Source organism: Peromyscus californicus, unplaced genomic scaffold (genome assembly GCF_007827085.1).
Source record: "Peromyscus californicus insignis strain IS unplaced genomic scaffold, ASM782708v3 Scaffold_2__1_contigs__length_46816999, whole genome shotgun sequence".
Lineage (NCBI taxonomy): Eukaryota > Metazoa > Chordata > Mammalia > Rodentia > Cricetidae > Peromyscus > Peromyscus californicus.
The window spans coordinates 44,839,655-44,861,022 of NW_026294540.1; the positions used below are offsets into that span (position 1 = coordinate 44,839,655).

Here is a 21,368-nt window from a genome sequence, read left to right on the forward strand (position 1 = left end):
GCCTTACTATCATGTCAAGAAGGACACTACCTCTTTAGACATCCTCTTCCTAATGTCTGCCATGAATACCTCATGATACGCCATGGGCTGACAAGTTTGTTCTTCTTTGTCAAAGACAATGAAAATAAATTTGTAATCTGCTTTTTCAATTGAAGTAAAACTGTCAAGTAATCCTTTAAAGAGTTCTAAACTTAAGCCACACCAGCTTGATCAGACTTCAACTGCTCAGGTGTGAAGTCAGAAAGTTTTTGTGTTTGTTCCAGCCTGCTGGTGGTAGGGACAAATCTCTCCCACTTGTGTCCCCCAAGTAAACACACAGAGGCTTATATTTTATAACTGTATGGCCATTAACTCAGGCCTACCATTGACTAGCTCTTACACTTAGACTCAGCCCATTCTTGTTAATCTACATGTTGCCACATGTTCCGTGGCTTTTCCTGTATGCTCCCTGGACTGTGGGCTGACTTCTGCTGACTCAGCCTTCCTCTTCCTAGAATTCTTCTTAGTTTATCCTGCCTATACTTCCTGCCTGGCTACTGGCCAATCAGTATTTTATTTATCAACCAATCAGAGCAACACATTCACAGCATACAGAAAGATATTCCCCATCACATTGCAGGCCAAACCAGTCAGAACAGTGATCCCCTGCTACAACAAAGGCCTAGCTAACAGCCAGACGGACAACTTCCAACTTGAACAGGGATTCCCAACTAGACTAGAGGTCAGACCAGCTGCCAGAAATCCAGGCCACAAAGACTAGAAAACTAAAGAGCAAACAGAAACCGAGAAAGAAAACACCCAATGAATGAAGAGAAACTTTGAATTCAGGGACTAGAACTAATCATTCCAAACCCAGATGCCTAAATGCCAGTGAAAAAATACAATAAACAACAGCTAGAGGAATATGACCCCACAAGAGCCCATCCATCCTGTGATATCAAGACCTGAATATTTCAACATTGCCAAAGCAAAAGAAAATTACCTTGAAACAACTTTATTGAATACGATAGAAGTCCTTAAGGAAGAAATGAAAACTCCTTTAAATAAATTGATGAAAAGCTAATTGAAAAATAAAATGAAATGAACAAATCCCTTAAAGAATGTCAAGAAAGCCAAGAATAAAACAAGCAGGTGGAGAAAAGTATCCATGGCATGAAAATTGAAATAGAAGCAATAGCAAAAACACACACTTAATAATTTCAAGAAAAAGAACAATCTGAGTGAGCAAACGTGAACTACAGATACAAGCAGCACCAATAGAATGCAAGAAATACAAGATATTGAATGCAAAAGAAGTAGTTTCATTGGGCAAAGAAAATACTCAATCTAAAAAACTCTTTTTTTTTTTTTTTTTTTTTTTTTTTTTTTTTTTTTTTTTTTTGGTTTTTCGAGACAGGGTTTCTCTGTGTAGCTTTGCGCCTTTCCTGGAACTCGCTTTGGAGACCAGGCTGGCCTCGAACTCACAGAGATCCACCTGGCTCTGCCTCCCGAGTGCTGGGATTAAAGGCGTGCGCCACCACCGCCCGGCTTCCAATCTAAAAAACTCTTAACACAAAACATCAAGGAAATCTGGGACACTGTGAAATGACCAAATCTAGTAATAATCAGAAAAGAAAAAGGAGAAGAATCCCAGCATAAAAACCCAGAAAATACATTTAATAAAATCATAGAAGAAAATTTCCATTACTTAAAGAAGGACATGCCTCTAAAGGTACATGAAGCTTAGAAAAAACACACAACAAATAGATTCCATCAGAAAAGAAAGTCCTCATGTCACATAATAATCAAAACACTACATGTCCAGAACAAAGGAAGACTACTAAAAGCTGCAAGGGAAAAAAGGCCAAGTAAAATATAAAGGCTGACCTATAACAATCACACACGACTTCTCAACAGAGATTCCAAACCACAGAATTTAAGAGACAACACATGATAGCCCAGACTAATACACCCAGTGAAACCTTCTATCACCATAGATAGAAAAACCAAAAGTGAAATTTAAATAATACCTACCCACAAATTCAGTCCTATAGAAAGTACTCAAAGGAAAACTCTAACCCAAGGAAGTCATATAATACCCACAAATATACTAGCAATAGTTAATCTTTCGTCAACACAATCAAAAGAAGGAAAACACACACACACACACACACACACACACACACACACACACACACACACACACACACAACTATCACCAGCACCAACAACATAATAACAACAATTACAATCACTGGTTATTAATATCTCTCAACATCAATGGACTCCATTCCTCAATAAAAACACGCTGTGTTTTGTATCCATCCATCAGAATGGATAAAAAAGAGGATCCATCCTTCTGTTGTATACAAGAAACATACCTCAACATTAAAGGTAGATATCACCTCTGAGTAAATGTTTGAAAAAAAAGATTTTCCAATCAAATAGACCTAAGAAGCATGCTAGTGTAACTATCTTAATATGTAACAGCATAGGCTCAAAACAAAGTGAATCAAAAGAGATGGAGAAGGAAGTTCTTAATTGGAAAAATCCACCAGGATGACATCTCAATTTTAAATATTTATGCCTCAAATGCACATTTGTGGCATTTGTGAAAGAAACATTTCTAAAGCTTACATCACACATCGAACCTCACACATTAATAGTGGGAAACTTCAACACCACACTCTTGCCATTAGATAGGCCATCCAGATAGAAACTAAACAAAGAAATAATGGAATTAACAGACATTATGACACAAATGGACCTATCAGGTATCTACAAAACATTTCACCCAAACACAAAAGAATATATCTTCTCACCACCTCATAGAACCTTCTCCAAAATTGACCATATAATTGGGCACAAGACAAATCTCCATAGCTATAAAAATATTGAAATAACCTTCCGTATCCTATCAGACCACCATGGATTAAGCAAGATAAAGACTGCAAACGTAGGGAAACTGAACAGTTCGCTAAAGATGACCACTAGGTCAAGGAAGAAAGAAAGAAAGAAATTAAAGCCTTCCTAGAATTCAATGAAAATGAACACACAACATAGGTAAACTGAATGGACACAAAGAAAGCAGTACTAAGAGAAAAATTCATATCACCAAGTGCCTGCATAAAGAAATTAGAGAATTTTCATACCAGAGACTTAGCAACACAGTTGAAAGCTATAGGACAAAGAGAAGAAGGCCTAACCAAGAGGAGTAGATGGCAAGATACATCCAAATATAAAGAAGAGGCACAGAGTACACCCATAGACAAAACCAGAAAAGAAAACCCCTACAGCATATCATTACTAAAACACTAGCAAAGAAAAATATTTTAGAATAAATTTTAATTATCACTTAAAAAAACTTAATAAGAAGGTATGTTAAAAGCTACAAGAGAAAACAAAACACAAGGCAAATATAAATGAAAATCCAAGAGATTAGAAGCTGATTTCTAAAGGGAATCCATGGGAGCCAGAAAAGCCTAGAGCAAAGCATGTCAAGTCCTGAAAGACTATGTTGGCCAGCCTAGAGAAATGTACCCAGCAAATTATCTGCCCTACTGAAGGAAAAATATAAACTTTCTAAGACATAAACAGCCTACAAAATCATATCCATCAAACCAGAACTAAAGAAAACATAGGAAATAATATTTGAGACTGAAGAAAGCAATGACCATAGCAGAGCGATGGTAGAAAGAAAGAAGACATAATTATTACAACATAAAACACCACTGAGACCACAGAAAACAACAAATTTCAACAGCACAGTGACCACAAATAACACAAGTTTCTATAATATCTTAAATATCAATGGCCTCAATTTCTCATTTAAAAATGTGGACTAAGGCCGGGCGGTGGTGGCGCACGCCTTTAATCCCAGCACTCGGGAGGCAGAGCCAGGCAGATCTCTGTGAGTTCGAGGCCAGCCTGGTCTCCAAAGCGAGTTCCAGGAAAGGCGCAAAGCTACACAGAGAAACCCTGTCTCGAAAAACCAAAAAAAAAAAAAAAAAAAATGTGGACTAGCTGAATGGATCATAAAACAAAATTCATCTGCCTGTTCTCTTCAAGAAAAATACTTGATTAGCCGGGCGGTGGTGGCGCACGCCTTTAATCCCAGCACTCGGGAGGCAGAGCCAGGCGGATCTCTGTGAGTTCAAGGCCAGCCTGGACTACCAAGTGAGTTCCAGGAAAGGCGCAAAGCTACACAGAGAAACCCTGTCTCGAAAAACCAACAAAAAAAAAAAAAAAATACTTGATTTTAAAGATAAACACCATCTTAGAATAAAACAATAGACAAAATACTCCAGTTTCATACATTCAGGAAGCAAGCATGTATACCTACCATAACATCTGGCAAAGTAGGTTTAATTTAAAACTAATTAGAAAAAGTAAAACAGGAAACTTCATTCTAATCCAGGGAAGAGTTAATAAAAAAAGACATTACAACTATACACGTTTATGCATTCAATTCTGGGGCAGCTAATTTTCTAAAAATTGTACTACTGTGTTTAGTGATACAGTAACAACAATCTACTAATAGTGTGTGAATTCAAAAGCCCACTATCTCCAAGAGCCAGGGCATCTGGGAAAAATAAAGAGAAATATATCAGAATTAGGTCACATCTCAAATCTCCTGGACTCAACAGATATCTACATAGTATCCCCCACACACTGCAAAGAAAATTTATTCTACTCTTTAAAATACGGGAGCTCTTCAAAAATAACCCAAATCATGGAACACAAAACAGATACTTACAAATTCAAAAAGATTGAAATACCTGTCCTATCTTATCCCAATACAAGAAAACTTAAACTTGACAGCAAATATGTCTCTAGTAAATACACAGGCTCCTTGGAGATAAAACAACTCAGTACTTAATAATGAATGAGTCAAAGAAGAAATCAAGACAGAAATAAAAAATTTCCTGGAACTAGCTGGGCAGCAGTGGCACACACCTTTAATCCCAGCTCTCAGGAGGCAGAGGCAGGTGGATCTCTGTGAGTTCAAGGCCAGCCTGGGCAACAGAGTGAGTTCCAGGAAAGGTGCAAAGATACATAGAGAAACCCTGTCTCAAAAAAACAGTAAAAAAATTTCCTGGAACTAAATGAAAATGAAAATACAAAACAACAAAACTTCTGGGATACATTGATAGGTGTTTTACAAACGAAATTTACAGCCAGCTCTAAGTGCATACATTAAAAGTTATCAGGTAGCCTCCCTGGTGATGTGAGTAGCAGACAAGTTATCCTTGTTTCATGTCTAGTATCCTGCTATGAGTGAGTAAATACCATGTTTGTCTTTCTGAGTCTGGGTTACCTCACTCAGGATGATTTTTTCTAGATCCATCCATTTGTCTGCAAACCTCATGATGTCATTGTTTTTCTCTGCTGAGTAGTATTCCATTGTGTATATGTACCACATTTTGTTTATCCATTCTTCAGTTGAAGGGCATCTAGGTTGTTTCCATGTTCTGGCTATTACAAACAATGCTGATATGAACATAGCTGAACAAGTGCTCTTATGGTGTGGTTGAGCATTCCTTGGGTATATGCCCAAGAGTGGTATAGCTGGATCTTGCGGGAGATGGATTCCCAATTTTCTAAGAAAGCGCCATATTGATTTCCAAAGTGGTTGTACAAGCTTGCATTCCCACCAGCAGTGGAGGAGAGTTCCCCTAGCTCCACATCCTCTCCAGCATAAGGTGTCTTCAGTGTTTTTGATCTTAGCCATTCTGACAGGCGTAAGGACCCCAAGAAAGACACAGGGATCGCCCAATGACAGAGAAATGGAATGAGATCTACATGAACAGCCTGGACATGAGTGGGGGTAATGAAAGGCGAGGGTCGAGGGAAAGAGAGCTTCTGGGAGCGGGAGATCCCAGCTGGATCAACAACAGAGAGGGAGAACAAGGAATAGGAGACCATGGTAAATGAAGACCACATGAGAATAGGAAGAAGCAAAGTGCTAGAGAGGCCCACAGAAATCCACAAAGATACCCCCACAACAGACTGCTGGCAATGGTCGAGAGACAGCCCGAACTGACCTACTCTGGCGATGGGATGGCCAAACACCCTAATTGTTGTGCTAGAAACCTCATCCAACTACTGAGGGATCTGGATGCAGAGATCCATGACTAGGCCCTGGGTGGATCTCTGAGAGTCCAATTAGTGAGCATGAGGAGGGTTTATATGAGCGAGAATTGTTGAGACCAAGATTGGATGAACCACAGGGACAAATAGCCAAATGAATGGAAACACATGAACTATGAACCAATGGCTGAGGGGTCCCCACTGGATCAGGCCCTCCGAATGGGTGAGACAGTTGATTGGCTTGATCTGTTTGGGAGGCATCCAGGCAGTGGGACCAGATCTTGTGCTCATTGCATGAGTTGGCTGTTTGAAACCTGGGGCCTATGCAGGATTGTTTGGCTCGGCCTGGGAGGAGGAGACTAGACCTACCTGGACTGAGTCTAACAGGTTGACCTCAGTCTGTGGGGAAGGCTTTGCCCTGGAGGAGATGGAATGGGGGGAAGTTGGGGGGAAGGTGAGGGGGACGGGAGGGGGGAGAACAAGGGAATCCATGGCTGATATGTAGAACTGAATTGTATTGCAAAATAAATTAAAATAAAAATAAAAAAAATTTAAAAAAAAAGTTATCAGATGGAACACAAGTGGATGGCTTAATGATGCAACTCAAAATTTGGAAAAACAAAAAAATGCAAACACAAACCAAAATAATGGCAAGAAATAATAAAATCAGAGCAGAAATCAATGAAATAGAAACAAAGAAAACAGTACAAGAAGCAACCAACCTTAGAACTGACTCTTTGAGGAGATAAACAATAAGGACAGACACTTGGCTCAAGTAACCCAAAGAAAGAGATAGAGAAGTCAGATGAAAAAAATCAGAAATGACAGGGAAATATTACAACAAACACCAAGAAGCATAGACTATTGTAAATGGACTGTTTTTAAAAGGAAAAGAAAACCTGTATTCCAGTGTTCTTGAAAACCTATATGAAATGGATAAGTTTCTAGATTTGGCCAAACCATAAAAATTAAAACACCAAGTCAACAAGCTAAACAAACACATAATACATAGAAGTTTGAAACACCAATAAATGCCTTCCAGCTATAAAAATGTCCAGGTCCAGATGAACTCACAGCAGAATTCCACCAGACATTCAAAGAAGATGTACAATCAGACCTTCTTAAAATATTTAAAAAATAGAAGAGAAGGATCATTTCCAAGCTCCCTTAGACAGCCATTTTCATTCTAATACCAAAACCAGGTAATGCCACAACAAAAACAAGAAAACTACATGCCATTATCCCTGATAAACAAAGATTCAATAAAATGGTTGCAAATAGAATACAGACTCACATCAAAACTACTTACACCAGGACTAAGATGGCCTTATCATTGAAATGCAGGAATAGTTCAACATATTCAACTCAATAAGTGTAAAATCCACATAAATGGTTGTATAGACAAAAGACACAGTTACATCTCAATAGATGAAAAAAAGGGGACAGAATTCAACTGCCTTTATCATAAATGTTCTAGACAATATACAGAAAGAGGGAACATGCCTCAACACAATAAAAGTAATATATAAGAAACCCACAGGCAATATCATTCTCAATGGAGAACTAAGCTTAAAACAATTCCACTGAAGTAAGAAATTAGACAACTCAGTCCACCACTCCCACTCCATTTCAATATTGTTTTCAAAGTATTAGCTGGAGCAATAAGGCAAAAAAAGTAAATTAAAAGAATACAAATAGAGAAAGAAGTCAGATGATATGGTATCATACACTAGAGATCTCCCAAAAATATACTACAAAAATTCTTGAAATGATTAACAAATACAGCCATCTCACAGGATACAGAATCTTCTTGCCCAAATCAATGTCCTTTATTATACACTAAAAACAAACATAGAAAGGAGATCATGAACAGACTCCCATTCACAATTTTCCTAAAGAAAATAAATTTTTTAGGAATAAATCTAAGCAAGGAAGCAAAGAGCTTTGACAGGAGAATTTTAAACCTCTGAAGAAACCAGGAAAAGACAGTAGAAAATGAAAAAACATACCATGTTGTGTTCACAGATTGATAGAATTAACTTTATGAAAATGATCATTGTACCAAAAAAGCTATTTATAAATTCGATGCAAACCCAAGCAAAATCTTGATCTAATTCGTTGCAGATAGAAAAAGACTGTACCAAAATTCAATACACCAAGGAGACCAAAACAATACTGAATAAAAAATAACTATGAAAGTAGGATTACCATTCTGAATTTTATGATATATTATAGAGGCACAATAAAAAAAAACACCAAAATAATATGGCACTGCCAGAAAAATATACCTGTAGACCAATGCATAAATCCAAAACACAAACTTGAGCACGTGTTAGATTAATCATTTAATATTCAAGAAAGACACTAAAAACAAGATAGAGAATTTAAAGCATCATGAAGACATGTTCTTCGAAAAACTGAAGTTCCACATGAAGAACAATGAAATTACAGCCATATCTAGCACCTTCACAAATTCTAACTCCAAAAGATCAAAGACCTGAACCTGAAAACAGGAACACTGAAATTTTTGGAAGATGATCCAGGTTTAGGAAAAGACTTTCTGAATAGAACTCCATTTGACTAAGAAGTAGGACTTCATGAAATAAAATGCCTCTTTACAGCCAAAGAAACAATCAACTGAGTGGGGATAAAGCCTGCAGAATGGGAGAGATTCTTTACTAGGTGTATATCTGACAGTGAATTGATATCCAGAATATACAAAGATGTCAGAAAAACAAAGTCTTAAAAAACAAATGACCTATTCTATAAGAAATGATCCTCAGGACTGAAAAGAAGGTTTCAGTTGAAAATAAAATGACTAAAAAATAATTCACAAAAGTTTGTCATCCTTAGCAATTATGGAAACATAAATGAAAACAACTTTAGATTTCATGTTACCCAAGGCAGAATATAAAGATCCACAGAATAACTGACAAGGGCTTGAGTGACACAGAGCAGAAAGAAAACCTCCTTCATTTATGGTGGGATTGTAGCTGGGGCAGCCACTGTGGAAATCACCATGGGGAAAAGTAATTCTGCCCCATGACCCTGCAGTACCACTCCTTGTCTTACGTCCCTAGGACTCCACATCCTGCTGCACAGGTATCTGCTCTGCATGTGCAATGCGGCTTTGTTTACAGCAGTTAGGAAATAGAAAAACATCAAATAATCTAGAACTGACTAGAGGATAATAAAACTGTGATACACATAATCCATGGAAAACCATTTGAGTATAGAGAAAAATGAAATCATAAACATTGGATATGTGGGTGGAACTAGAAAAGATTACATTGAGTCAAAAAACCCTGACACACCCTGACGTGTTCTTTCTCATCTGAGACTCCTAGCTCCAAATCTTCAGATGTGAGTACTTGTCTTGGAGAAACTGCAGAAGACAGGAAACTGAGCAGGACCAAGATGGGAGCTGGGGAATAACAGAATGGAATAGCAGAGAAGGAATGATCAGAAGGGGAAATGCAAAAGAGGGAGACTCTAATTATGGAGGTAAGAGGGAGATAAATACAGGTGAGGGAGGGAGGTGGTAAAATATCAATAAGGATGTCTGAAAACCACAAAGACTCATAACATTACTATACCTAGAAAAACTCTATAATCCCATTAATTCTCTTTATACTGTTACGTATAGTTCTAGTAAACCTTTCTCCTCTGGGCTGATGCACCTCCCTCCAAGTCCAACACTATGAACACAAGCCCAACACCAGACATGAGAAGCTTCCTTTGGAGTTGTTGTCCAGGGTTGGTGAAGGGCTTCCCAAAGCATACCGCCTATCGTTGTTGCCCTTGTTTATCCTGCAGAGTTGAAAAGTAAGTGCCTACTGCTGACGACACCATGAACTTCAGAAACACAGCCCAGAGACCCTTGAGGTGGAACTTATATGAATGCCCTTTCCCTGAGAACTGGTTTCACAATACCAGAAGACATCATGCAAGCTTCCAAATGATGGAGACAACCAACAGTCCCTAGCCTGCAATGTCTACTAAGAGCCATATCAATGACCAGCATAACACAAAACCCTAAGGGTGCGGTAGTGGCCTGCATACCTTGAAAGCAATCAACAGTTCTTTAAATAGGACTCAAGATCCACTCAACAATAAAGAAACCATTCCTATGCCTGAAACCTAAGTACTCAGTGATAGTGAAGTCATGATTATTACTAATTTACTAAACTAGCATAATCTGTAACAACAATCTGTAAATGTTTGTCCTGATACCCACAGATAATGGCAGTCTTCACCACACACACCCCCAGCAAGAAAACTTCTCTTCACAACAGATGAGGACATTATGGACCAATCAAATGCAGATTTGTGGAGGCCATCTCCAGTGGATAAATCTCCAATACCATTCCCAAACCAAGGCTCACAGAACATTTTCAGATTAGGGTGTGGAAAGATGGTAAGAATTGAAAGTTCATGGATTTTTCTGTGAGATTTTGTCTCCTAGTAACATCATAAGCTAAACCCATAAGTCCTACCAACATGACCACCTAGACATGTGGAACTGACCAGGGATAACAGCAGCAGACATGCCAAAGTATTCAGGAGAATGACCACAATGCCCCAACCCTACCTAAAGAACAGGATGCAACCACAAAATGTTGAGAAGCAGGAGAAATGGTCTCCCCCAGGGAAGAGCACAATTTCTCACTCCATACAAAATGATCAATCCTAAGAATATATATGCAAGTAATATCATACAGAACAATCCAGTTATATTAGTAATTCATATGAATACATACATGATTATAACCCAATCAATGAAAAAGAGGCTGTTAATGTGAAAGAGAGTAATGAGGTATATATGACACCTTTCACATCAAGGAAAAGAAAGAGAAATAACACAATTTCTTTATAATTTCAAAATCAAAAGTAAAGGAAACAAAAAACAAATGCTTTATGTAGCAATTGCTCTAAGAATCAGGGTAGGAGTTAGTATAATATATAACTCTGTGGAGAAAAGGGCTTACCATGCAAACCTGATAACCTGAATTGGAATTCTAAACACATGCCAAAGTCAAGGAAGATGCCCCAGCTCCACAAAAGTGTCCTGTGTCCTCCACATGTGAGCTTTGGCACATACATGCATGCACACATATACACACACATCAAAATAATCAGAAAGAGTTATTTTAATAACCTTTTCTTTACCTGAAGACATCCACTAAGGAATTAGATATTTCCAGTTATCCTGCCCTTATGATGATGACAATCACATGGCACTCTACCAATAATTTAACCTATGGTAACATTACCTCTTAGAAAACTAAATTCTATTTAATTAATCTCCCTGACTTTCATTTGTTGTGATAACATATTCCATTTGTTATACAGTTGCTTAAGTTTTGGTTTTATTGAAGCCAGTAGTTAAATAGTAGATTGTCATCATTATCAGAATTTCATATTTTACTTTCACCAATTTTTCCTTATGTTATCTGTCATTATTTAAATTGTAATATAATTACCTCAATACCTCTCTTCTCATTTTTCCTCTAATCTCTCTCCTGGACTCAACATAGTCTTGTTTTCTATTAAATTTATTCCTTTGTTTCATTAATTGTTGATTTGTGTGTATGCATGCATGCATGTATTCCTAAATACCTCCTGTTATGTCTATATAATATTAGCTGTATATATGATCTCAGGGCTGACCACCATTCCAGACAAAGATCTACAGGCAGATGGGCCTTCCTTTACAAAGACTTGTTTTTCATACTATGTTTGATATTCTAAATGAAAACTGTAAGTGTTGAAAATTAATTCTATTTTTGGTACATTTAGGAAACAGCCTCATATGTTCTTGTCCAGGACTTATTTTCAGGAAAGAATCATTGGATTCATTTATTCAAGGAATACACATGCATCCTGGACACTTGCACACCTCATATTGCCCGACAGTACATAGCATGGATCACTGCAAGAGCTGAGATGAAACTACCATGTAATGAAAGGCAGTTTTGGAAGTGGAGATGCAGATGGCACAATAACGTGAGGGCTGCCACTCAAATGTTCACACATTGTGTGGCATCAGCAGTGATTACTAATGAATATGGGGATGAGTGAAAAAGATATGGAGAACGGTGCTGCATCACAACACCAGGTCATGTCTCAGTTTTCTCCTTCTACATTCACAAGCAGATTGAGGAAAATATTAATTCTCTACCTGTCTGGTTGGAAATGTAACTCTCTGGACAAAGCACACAAGAAAAACAGCAGATCGGTCTTTCGTCTTCTAGAATTTTCCAGAAACCTGGACCACAGCTCTGTGTACATACAGATTGAGGAGTCTGAGGGCAACACAGAAAAAAATCATCATAATTATGTGCATCAGTCACAGCCTTAAAATATTTTTAAGCTAAACTACTTAAACAGCAAGTAGAATCTGAAAATCGTACATATTTATGAGTCACTGTGAAGTCTCCATGTGGTAGTGTAGAATGTAGAGTTGAAATTCTCACACTTTCTGATGCTAAAAGTTCAAAATTTCTTTATGGTGTCCCAATTGTGACTAACTTTTGCTAGCTTTTGTAAAATGTGTAGGACATCTATATATTCTCTCCTGTGAGAGAGCATGCCAAAAATCCTTCCTTGTATGAATTATGGAACAGCTGAGTTGTCAGACATAAACCCAGTCAGACTTCTAATTCCATTTCTACCTTTACCTTCCCAGCTTGTAGTCACAACCATTCAGTCTCATTTAGATTTCTCATGAAAGAGTGTATAGCCATTGGTGGATGGCCACAGCTTCTCCTGACACCATGATATATTGATAGTCTATAGACACTGAATTATGATCCATCATTGTGACTTTTATCCTTGACTCCTTATATTCAGAATAGTGCTATGTTTTTTCTTCCAAACATTAGTGACATCATCACTTAGAATTTTTATCAATTGCCTTCTTAGTTAATCAATTAATGACTATACTTCTGAGAGTCTAACAGTGCAGATTAGACTAAGAGGTGAATCTTTGTTCTCATACCGATCACCCCAACCTCTAGGCTTTGGGCCCAGGGGCACATTCCTGCACCCCCACACCACCACTCATTGAAGTCCCAGTTTGAGGCAAGCAGACAGGTCTCTTGCAGGCAGGTCATTCTACCACCATCCCCCACTAGACCCTATAAGTAAAAGCCCCACCCCACCTCCTAAACCCACTCACTCTTTGAAACCACAGCTGTTCCCTGAGACACAGAGTCCGTCAGCACCAACTGGACCAAGAGCTCTGATTAGAAAAAGAGTTCCCATTGGACCAAGAGTATCAAGTGAACCAAGAGAGTCTCCCTCAGACACAGACACCACTTACACCAAGTAGAGGAAGAGATGAGTAGACACCAGTGCGAAAATACAGTCAACAATATAAAGACCAATATGGCAACACCAGAACCTAGTGGTTCTACATCAGCAAGACTTGAACATCCCAATGCAGAAGAAGCAGAATAAATTGACCTTAAAAATGATTTTAAGAAGATGACAGAGGTCTTTAAAGAGGAAATGAAAATTCCCTTAAAGAAATTGAGGAAAGATAAACAAAAAATTGGAAGAAATCAATAAATCCCTTAGAGAAAACCTATAAAAAGCAATTAAACAGGTGAAGGAAACAGTTCAAGATTTGAAAACTGGAATAAAGACAATAAAGAAGACACAAACTGAGGGAATGCTGGAAGTAGAAAATCTGAGTAAATGAACAGGAAACAAAGATGCAAGCATAAACATCAGAATATAAAGGATGGAAGAGAGAATCTCTGCCATTGAAGATACGATAAAGGAAATAGATTCCTCAGTCAAAGACAACATGAAAGCCAACAAAGCCATAACACAAAAATGTCCAGGAAATCTAAACCATCATGAAAAGTCCTAACCTAAGAATTATAGGGATAGAAGAAGGAGAAGAATACCAACTCAAAGGCACAGAAAATACACTCAACAAAATCATGAAAGAAAACTTTCCCAACATAAAGAAGGAAATACCTACAAAGATACAAGAAGCTTATAGAACACAAACAGACTAGACCCACAAAAAGTACCCTCAACACATAATAGTTCAACCACTAAACATACAGAACAGAGAAAGAATATTAAGAGCAGCAAAGGAAAAAGGCCAAGTGGCTTGTAAAGGCAAACCCATCAGAATAACACCTGATTTCTCAATGGAGCCCTTGAAAGCCAGAAGGTCCTGGACAGATGTAATGCAGACACAGAGATACCATAGATGCCAGCCTAGACTAATATACCAGCAAAACTTTCAATCACCATAGACGGAGTGAACAAGGCATTCCAAGACAAAACCAGATTTAAGCAATACCTATCCACAAATCCTGTTCTACAGAAAGCACTAGAAGGAAAATGTCAATCTAAGGAAGTCAGATATATCCACAAAACACAGGCAATAGTTAATCCAGCAGCAGTAAATCCCAAAGAAGAGAAATACACACACACTACCACCAAAAGATCACAGGAATTAACAATCACTGGTCATTAATATCCCTTAATATCAATGGACTTAATTCACCTATAAAAAGACATAGGATAACACAATGGATATGAAGTCAGGAACCATCCTTGTGCTACATATAAGAAACACACCTCAACTTCAAAGAAGACACTATCTCAGAATAATAAATAAAATAAAAGGCTGGGAAAAGACTTTCCAGTCAAATGGACTTAAGAAGCAAGCTGGTGTAGCTATCCTAGTATCTAATAAAGTAGACTTCAAACTAAAGAGATCAGGAAAGACATTACATATTTATCACTGGAAAATCCACAAAGATGAAGTCTCAATTCTGAACATTAATGCCCCCAAATACAAGAGCACACACATTTGTTTTAAAAAAATTACTAAAACATAAATCACACATCAATCCCCACACTCTAGTAATGGGAGACTGCAACACCCCACTCTCACCAATGGACAGGTCTGCCCGACAGAAACTTAACAGAGAAATAAGGGAATTAACAGATATTATGACTCAAATGGACTTAATAGATCTCTATAGAACATTCCACCCTAACACTAAAGAATGTACCTTCTTCTCAGCACACCATGGAACCTTCTCTAAAATCAACCACATGCTTGGTCACAAAGCAAATCTCAACAGACACAAAAAAAAATTAGAATAACCTCAGGTATTTTCTCAGACTGCCATGGCTTAAAGCTAGATTTCAATAACAAAAATTACAGAAAGCCTACAATCTCATGGAAACTGAATAATGTCCAACTGAATCACCACTGGGTCAAGGAAGAAATAGGAAAGAAATTAAAGACTTGCTAGAATTCAATGAAAATGAATGTACTACATACCCAAACTTATAGGACACCATTAAAGCAGTGCTAAGAGGAAAATTCATAGCACTAGCACTAAATGCTCACATAAAGAAGATAGAGAAATCTCTTATTAGTGACTTAACACAATACCTGAAAGCTCTAGAGCAAAAAGAAGCAAATTCACCCAGGAGGAATAGATGCCAGGAAATAATCAAATTGAGAGCTGAAATCAATAAAATAGAAACAAAGAAAACAATACAAAGAATCAATGAAAGACAGAGTTAGTTCTTTGAGAAAATCAACAAGATAGACAAACCCTTATCCAGACTAACCAAAACGCAGAGAGAGAGAGCATCCAAATTAACAAAATCAAAAATGAAAAGGGAGACATAACAACAGATAATGAGGAAACCCAGAGAATCACGAGCACATACTTCAAAAACTTGTACTCCACAAAATTGGAAAATCTAAAAGAAATGGACAATTTTCTGGATAGGCACCACATACCAAAGTTAAATCAAGACCAGACAAACAATTTAAATACCTCTATAACCCCTAAGGATATACAAACAATCATTGAAAGTATCCCAACCTGGCCGGGTGTGGTGGCACATGCCTTTAATCCCAACATTCGGGAGGCAGAGACAGGCAAACTCTGTGAGTTTGAGGCCAGCCTGAACTACAGAGTGAGTTCCATGACAGGCTCCAAAGCTACACAGAGAAATCCTATCTCCAAAATAAAGTCTCCCAACCAAAAAAAAAGTCCAGGACCAGATGGTTTCAGTGGAGAATTCTACCAGATTTTCAAAGAACATTTAATACCAATACTCTTCAAATTGTTCCACATGATAGAAACAAAAGGAACATTACCAAACTCCTTTTATGAGGCTACAGTTAGCCTGATACCCCAACCACACAACGATACAACAAAGAAAGAGAATTACAGAGCAATCTCCCTCATGAACATTGATGAAAAATATACTCAATAAAATATTGGAAAACTAAATCCAAGAACACATCAAAAAAGTTATCCACCGTGACCAAGTAGGCTTTATCCCAGGGATGCAAAGATGGTTCCACATATGAAAATCTAAAAACACATGATCATCTCATTGGACACTAAAAAAGCCTTCAACAAAATCTAACACCAATTCATGATAAAGGTCCTGGAGGGATCAGGAATACAAGAAACATACCTAAACATAATAAAGGCAATTTTCAGCATGCTGACAGTCAATATCAAATTAAATGGAGAGAAACTCAAAGTGATTCCACTAAAATCAGGAACAAGACAATGCTGTCCACTCTCCCCATATGTATTCAACATAGTACTCAAAGTTTTACCTATAGTAATAGGACAACAAAGGATATCAATGGGGACACAAATTGGAAAGGAAGAAGTCAAACTTCCACTATTTTCATATGATATGATAGTATACATAAGTGAACCCAAAATATCTACCAGGGAACTCCTACAGCCGATAAACCTTCAGTAATGTGGCAAGATACAAGATTAACTCAAAAAAAAATCAGGAGCTCTTTTATATACAAATGATAAATAGTCTGAGAAAGAAATCAGAGAAACATCACCCTTTACAATAGTCACAAATAATATAAAATACCTTGGGGTAACTCTAACTAAGCAAGTAAAAGACCTATATCACAAAAACTTTAAATCTCTGAAAAAAGAAATTGAAGAAGATATCAGAAATTGGAAATATCTCCCATGCTCATGGATAGATAGGATTAACATAGTAAAAATGACAATCTTCCCAAAAGCAATCTACAAATTCAATGCAATCCTCACCAAAATCTCAACACAATTCTTCACAGACCTAGAAAGAACAAAACTCAACTTAATTGGAAAAACAAAAAACCCAGGATAGCTGAAAGAATCCTGTACAATAAAGCAACCTCTGGAGACATCATGATCCTTGACTTCAAACTCTACTATAGAGCTATATTAATAAAAACAGCTTGGTACTGGCATAAAAATTGACATGTGGATTAATGGAATCAAATTGAAGACCCTGACATTAATCCGCACACCTATGAAAAATCTGATTTTTGACAAAGAAGCCAAAGCTGTACAATGGAAAAAAGAAAGCACCTTCAACAAATGGTGCTGGCATAAATGGATGTCAATATACAGATTACAAATAGATCCATATGTGTCACCATGCATAAAATTCAATTCCAAGTGCATCAAAGACCTCAACATAAATCCAGTTACACTGAACTTGATACAAGAAAAAGTAGGAAGTAGTTGTAGTTGTAAATTTTCCTGTGTCCTGACTGACTGGCGGTAGGGACAAATTTCTCCCACTCATGTCCCCCAAGTAGACACACAGAGGCTAATATTAATTATAACTGCTTGGCCTATGCTCAGGCTTATTACTGACTAGCTCTTACATTTAAATTAACCTATAATTCTTATCTATGTTTAACCATGTGGCTTGGTAACTTTTCTCAGTTCTGCCTTGTCATCTTGCTTCCTTTGTGTCTGGCTGGCAACTCCTGACTCAGCCCTTCCTCTTTCCAGAATTCTCCTCATCTGCTTACACTGCCTATACTTCCTGCCTGGTTACTGGCCAATCAGCATTTTATTAAACCAGTATACAAGGGCATTTTCCCACAACAAGTAGTCTTGAATGCTTTGGCACAGGAGACCACTTCCTAAATATAACACCAGAAGCACAGACACTGAGAGCAACAATTAATTAACGGGACCTCCTGAAACTGAAAAGGTTTTGTAGGGCAAAGGACAAGGTATCTCAAATGAATGAAAGACATTTAAGGAATTGTTCAACATCATTAGTCATCAGGGAAATGCAAATCAAAACCATCTTACACCTGTCAGAATGGCTAAGATAAAAAACACTGATAATAGCTTATGTTGGAGAGGTTATGGAGCAAATGGAACACTCCTCTACTGCTGGTGGGAATGCCACTTATATAACCACTGTGGAAATCAGTATGGCAGTTTCTCAGAAAATTGGGAATCAATCTTCCTCAAGACCCAGCTATACCACTGTTGGGCATGTACCCAAGGAATGCTCACACATACCACAAGGACACATTCTCAACTATGTTCATAGCAGCATTATTCATAATAGCCAGAACCTGGAAACAACCTAGATGCCCCTCAACTGAAGAATGGATAAATAAAATGTGGCACATAGACACAATGCAGTACTACACAGCAGTAAACATCAATTACATCATGAGGTTTGCAGGCAATGGATGGAACTAGAAAATATTGCCCTGAGTGAGGTAACCCAGACTCAGAAGGACAAACATGATATGTACTCACTCATCAGTGGATACTAGATGTAAAGCAAAGGATAACCAGACTACAAACCAGAGCTCCAGAGAAGCTAGCTAATAACGAGGACCCTAAGAGGGATGCATGGATCACCCTGTGAAAGAGGAATAGATGAGATCTCCATGAACAAACTGGGGAACCTTCATCCAGTAACTAATGGATGCAGATGCAGAGATTCACAGCCAAGCACCAGGCCAAGCTCTAGGAGTCCAGTTGATGAGAGAGAAGAGGAATTCTATGAGCAAGAAGCATCAAGATCACGACAGGAAAACATACAGAGACAACCAAACTAAACTAGTTTGAACTGTGGACTAATAGCTGTGGAGCCCCCATGGACCACACTAGGCCTTCTGCATAGGAGAGATAGTTGAATTAATTGAACTGTTTAAGGGGACGCCTGGCAGTGGGATCAGGATCCATCCCCGGTGCATGATCAGGCCTTTTGGAGCCCAGTACCTATGATAGAACACCTTACACAACCTTGGTGCAGGGGGAGGGCTTTGGACCTGTCTCTACTGAATGTGCCAGGCTCTTCTGACTCCCCATTTGAGGGCTTGCCTTGGAGGAGGCAGGAATGGGGGGTGGTTAGGAGGGAAGGCTGTGGGGCGAGAGGAGGGAGGAGAGGGGGATCTGTGGTTAGTATGTAAAATGAATAGAAAATTTCTGAATAATAAAAAAGAAGAAGAAAGAAAGAAAAAAAATATATATTAAAAAACAACTATATTTCTAACACAACTTTAATATTAACATTTTTGGAAATTGTGAATGCAAAGATATATTTCTGTCCTTCCCTTAGACATGCTTCTTGCCATGATTGGAAGTCAGTGTGTGTTTCATAAATATCTACATATTAATAGGTACATGGGGCTGGAGAACTGGCTCAGTGGTTCAGAGTGCAGGCTGCTCTCACAGAGAAACCTGCGTTCAGCTCCAAGTATACAAACTAGGCAGCTCACAAACATCAGTTATAATGAAAAATTGCATAAACATTGGTAATTTATTTCCTCTTTATAAAATCTGTGGGCATGTTTGAGTATGAGTTGTCTTAAATTGAGGGAAAATTAAGCATCAGCATGCATAGATATAAGGAAATATACATGATTGTGTGCATGTATGTGAATACTCACAGAAACACACACTCATATATACAGTCATGAATGCTGATTTATTCATTCACTGTAGCATGAATGAACACACCCAAATTGAATTTCAATTTAAACTAATTCTATCTCCAGCATTATCCATCAATATGTGTGTGCTTGTGTGCATATGTATATGTACTTGCACATGTATATATATATATGTGTGTGTGTGTATGTATATATATATGTGTATATATATATATATCAAAGTCAAAATCAAAAGATTGATTCATTTCTAAATTGAAGATATCAAATAGAACTAAGGAGATGGCTCAGTACTTAATGTATTTGCAATATAAGCATGAGGTCCTGAATTCGATGATGCAGAAGGGAAGTATAGAAAAATGAGGTTTAGAACTGTATTCCTGTATTCCCAATATGGCAGTCATGGAGACAGAGAGACAATCTGGGTGTCACTGTCCAGTTGAGCATAGCTAAATCAGAAAGCAAGGGTTTCAGAGAGAGACCATGTTTAAAATAAAATGGAGAAAAACTGAGGAAGGTAACCAGTGCTGACTGGGGCCTCAATGGGCACAGGCAGTGACATGCATGAGAATTCACACACAAGCTCACAACAGAAGCTAAGAAATTAGAGTATAAAAAAATTTAAAATTTCAAAGAGACATCACACAATCAATTCTCATAAATCGTTGCAGATATTTGTCTACATATTAAATGTTGAAATTCAGCCAGACCTGATGGAAGTTGCTTGGCCATTTGATCATAACTTCATTGATGAACAAGCCTTGATCTTGTGGACTCCTGGAGACAAACTCTCCTACTTTAACTAGAAATGAATAATGATTTGTATGTCCCATAAAATTTTGTACATCATACTTTTCCACATGATTCTTGTCCTCATCAAAGCATATTTGGTCTCCAGCAGCATTTGTAAATTGAATTGTTCTCAGAAAAGGATGAAGCTGGAGAGAGACAGCAATTGGATATGAGTAGTGCACACAAATCTCTCACTTACGGTCCCCAAGAGCAATCCTCTTTCTCTCTCCCTACTCTGGCTTTCTTCTTGAAGAGGCTTCATTTGAGCAATTTTCTCCCCCACTTGTTCCAGTGAGATGAACTTTTCTCCCTATGAAATTAATGTAGAAGTAGCTGAACACAAAGAAAAATGTTGTCTAAGGGGTGGAACATAGTGCAGGGTGGACCATGTTTTAGTGGGAATAAGTCCCTGTGTCTCTCCCCGGCAAGAGAAAAATGTCTCTAATTAGAAAATATAGATGTTTTCTGAGTGAATCTGGAGCAAAAGGGAAGCAACACTATGTCTATTGGTTTATAGGTGTTAAGATATTTACCTTCTTTATGGCACACCATGAACCTATGTGTGTATGGTTAGGTAGGTAGATAGGTATACATATAGATAGAGAGAGTGTCTGGACTTGATAATATTAGCAGGGGTTTATGCAAAATTCCAAATTATTGAAAATATATATTAAATATGCAGAAATTTTGTATGCCATTTGTACTTAAGGAAATTGGAAAGAGATCCACTGCTTGCCACCAATCCTTTATTTAGTTTGGGTCATAATTTTTG

The 21,368-nt window shown here is 37.8% G+C and overlaps 1 protein-coding gene across 1 annotated transcript in view; it reads right to left on the reverse strand.

Moving 5' to 3' along the window:
- The window catches only part of LOC128120570 (vomeronasal type-2 receptor 116-like), a 48,417-nt gene that overhangs the window by 1,015 nt on the left and 26,034 nt on the right, over positions 1–21,368 (reverse strand). The window contains exons 4-5 of the mRNA XM_052754730.1: positions 20,515–20,742; positions 12,251–12,374 (exon numbers count right to left, since the gene is read on the reverse strand). Coding sequence (XP_052610690.1) covers positions 12,251–12,374; positions 20,515–20,742 — 352 coding nt within the window. The remainder of the gene's footprint in view (positions 1–12,250; positions 12,375–20,514; positions 20,743–21,368) is intronic.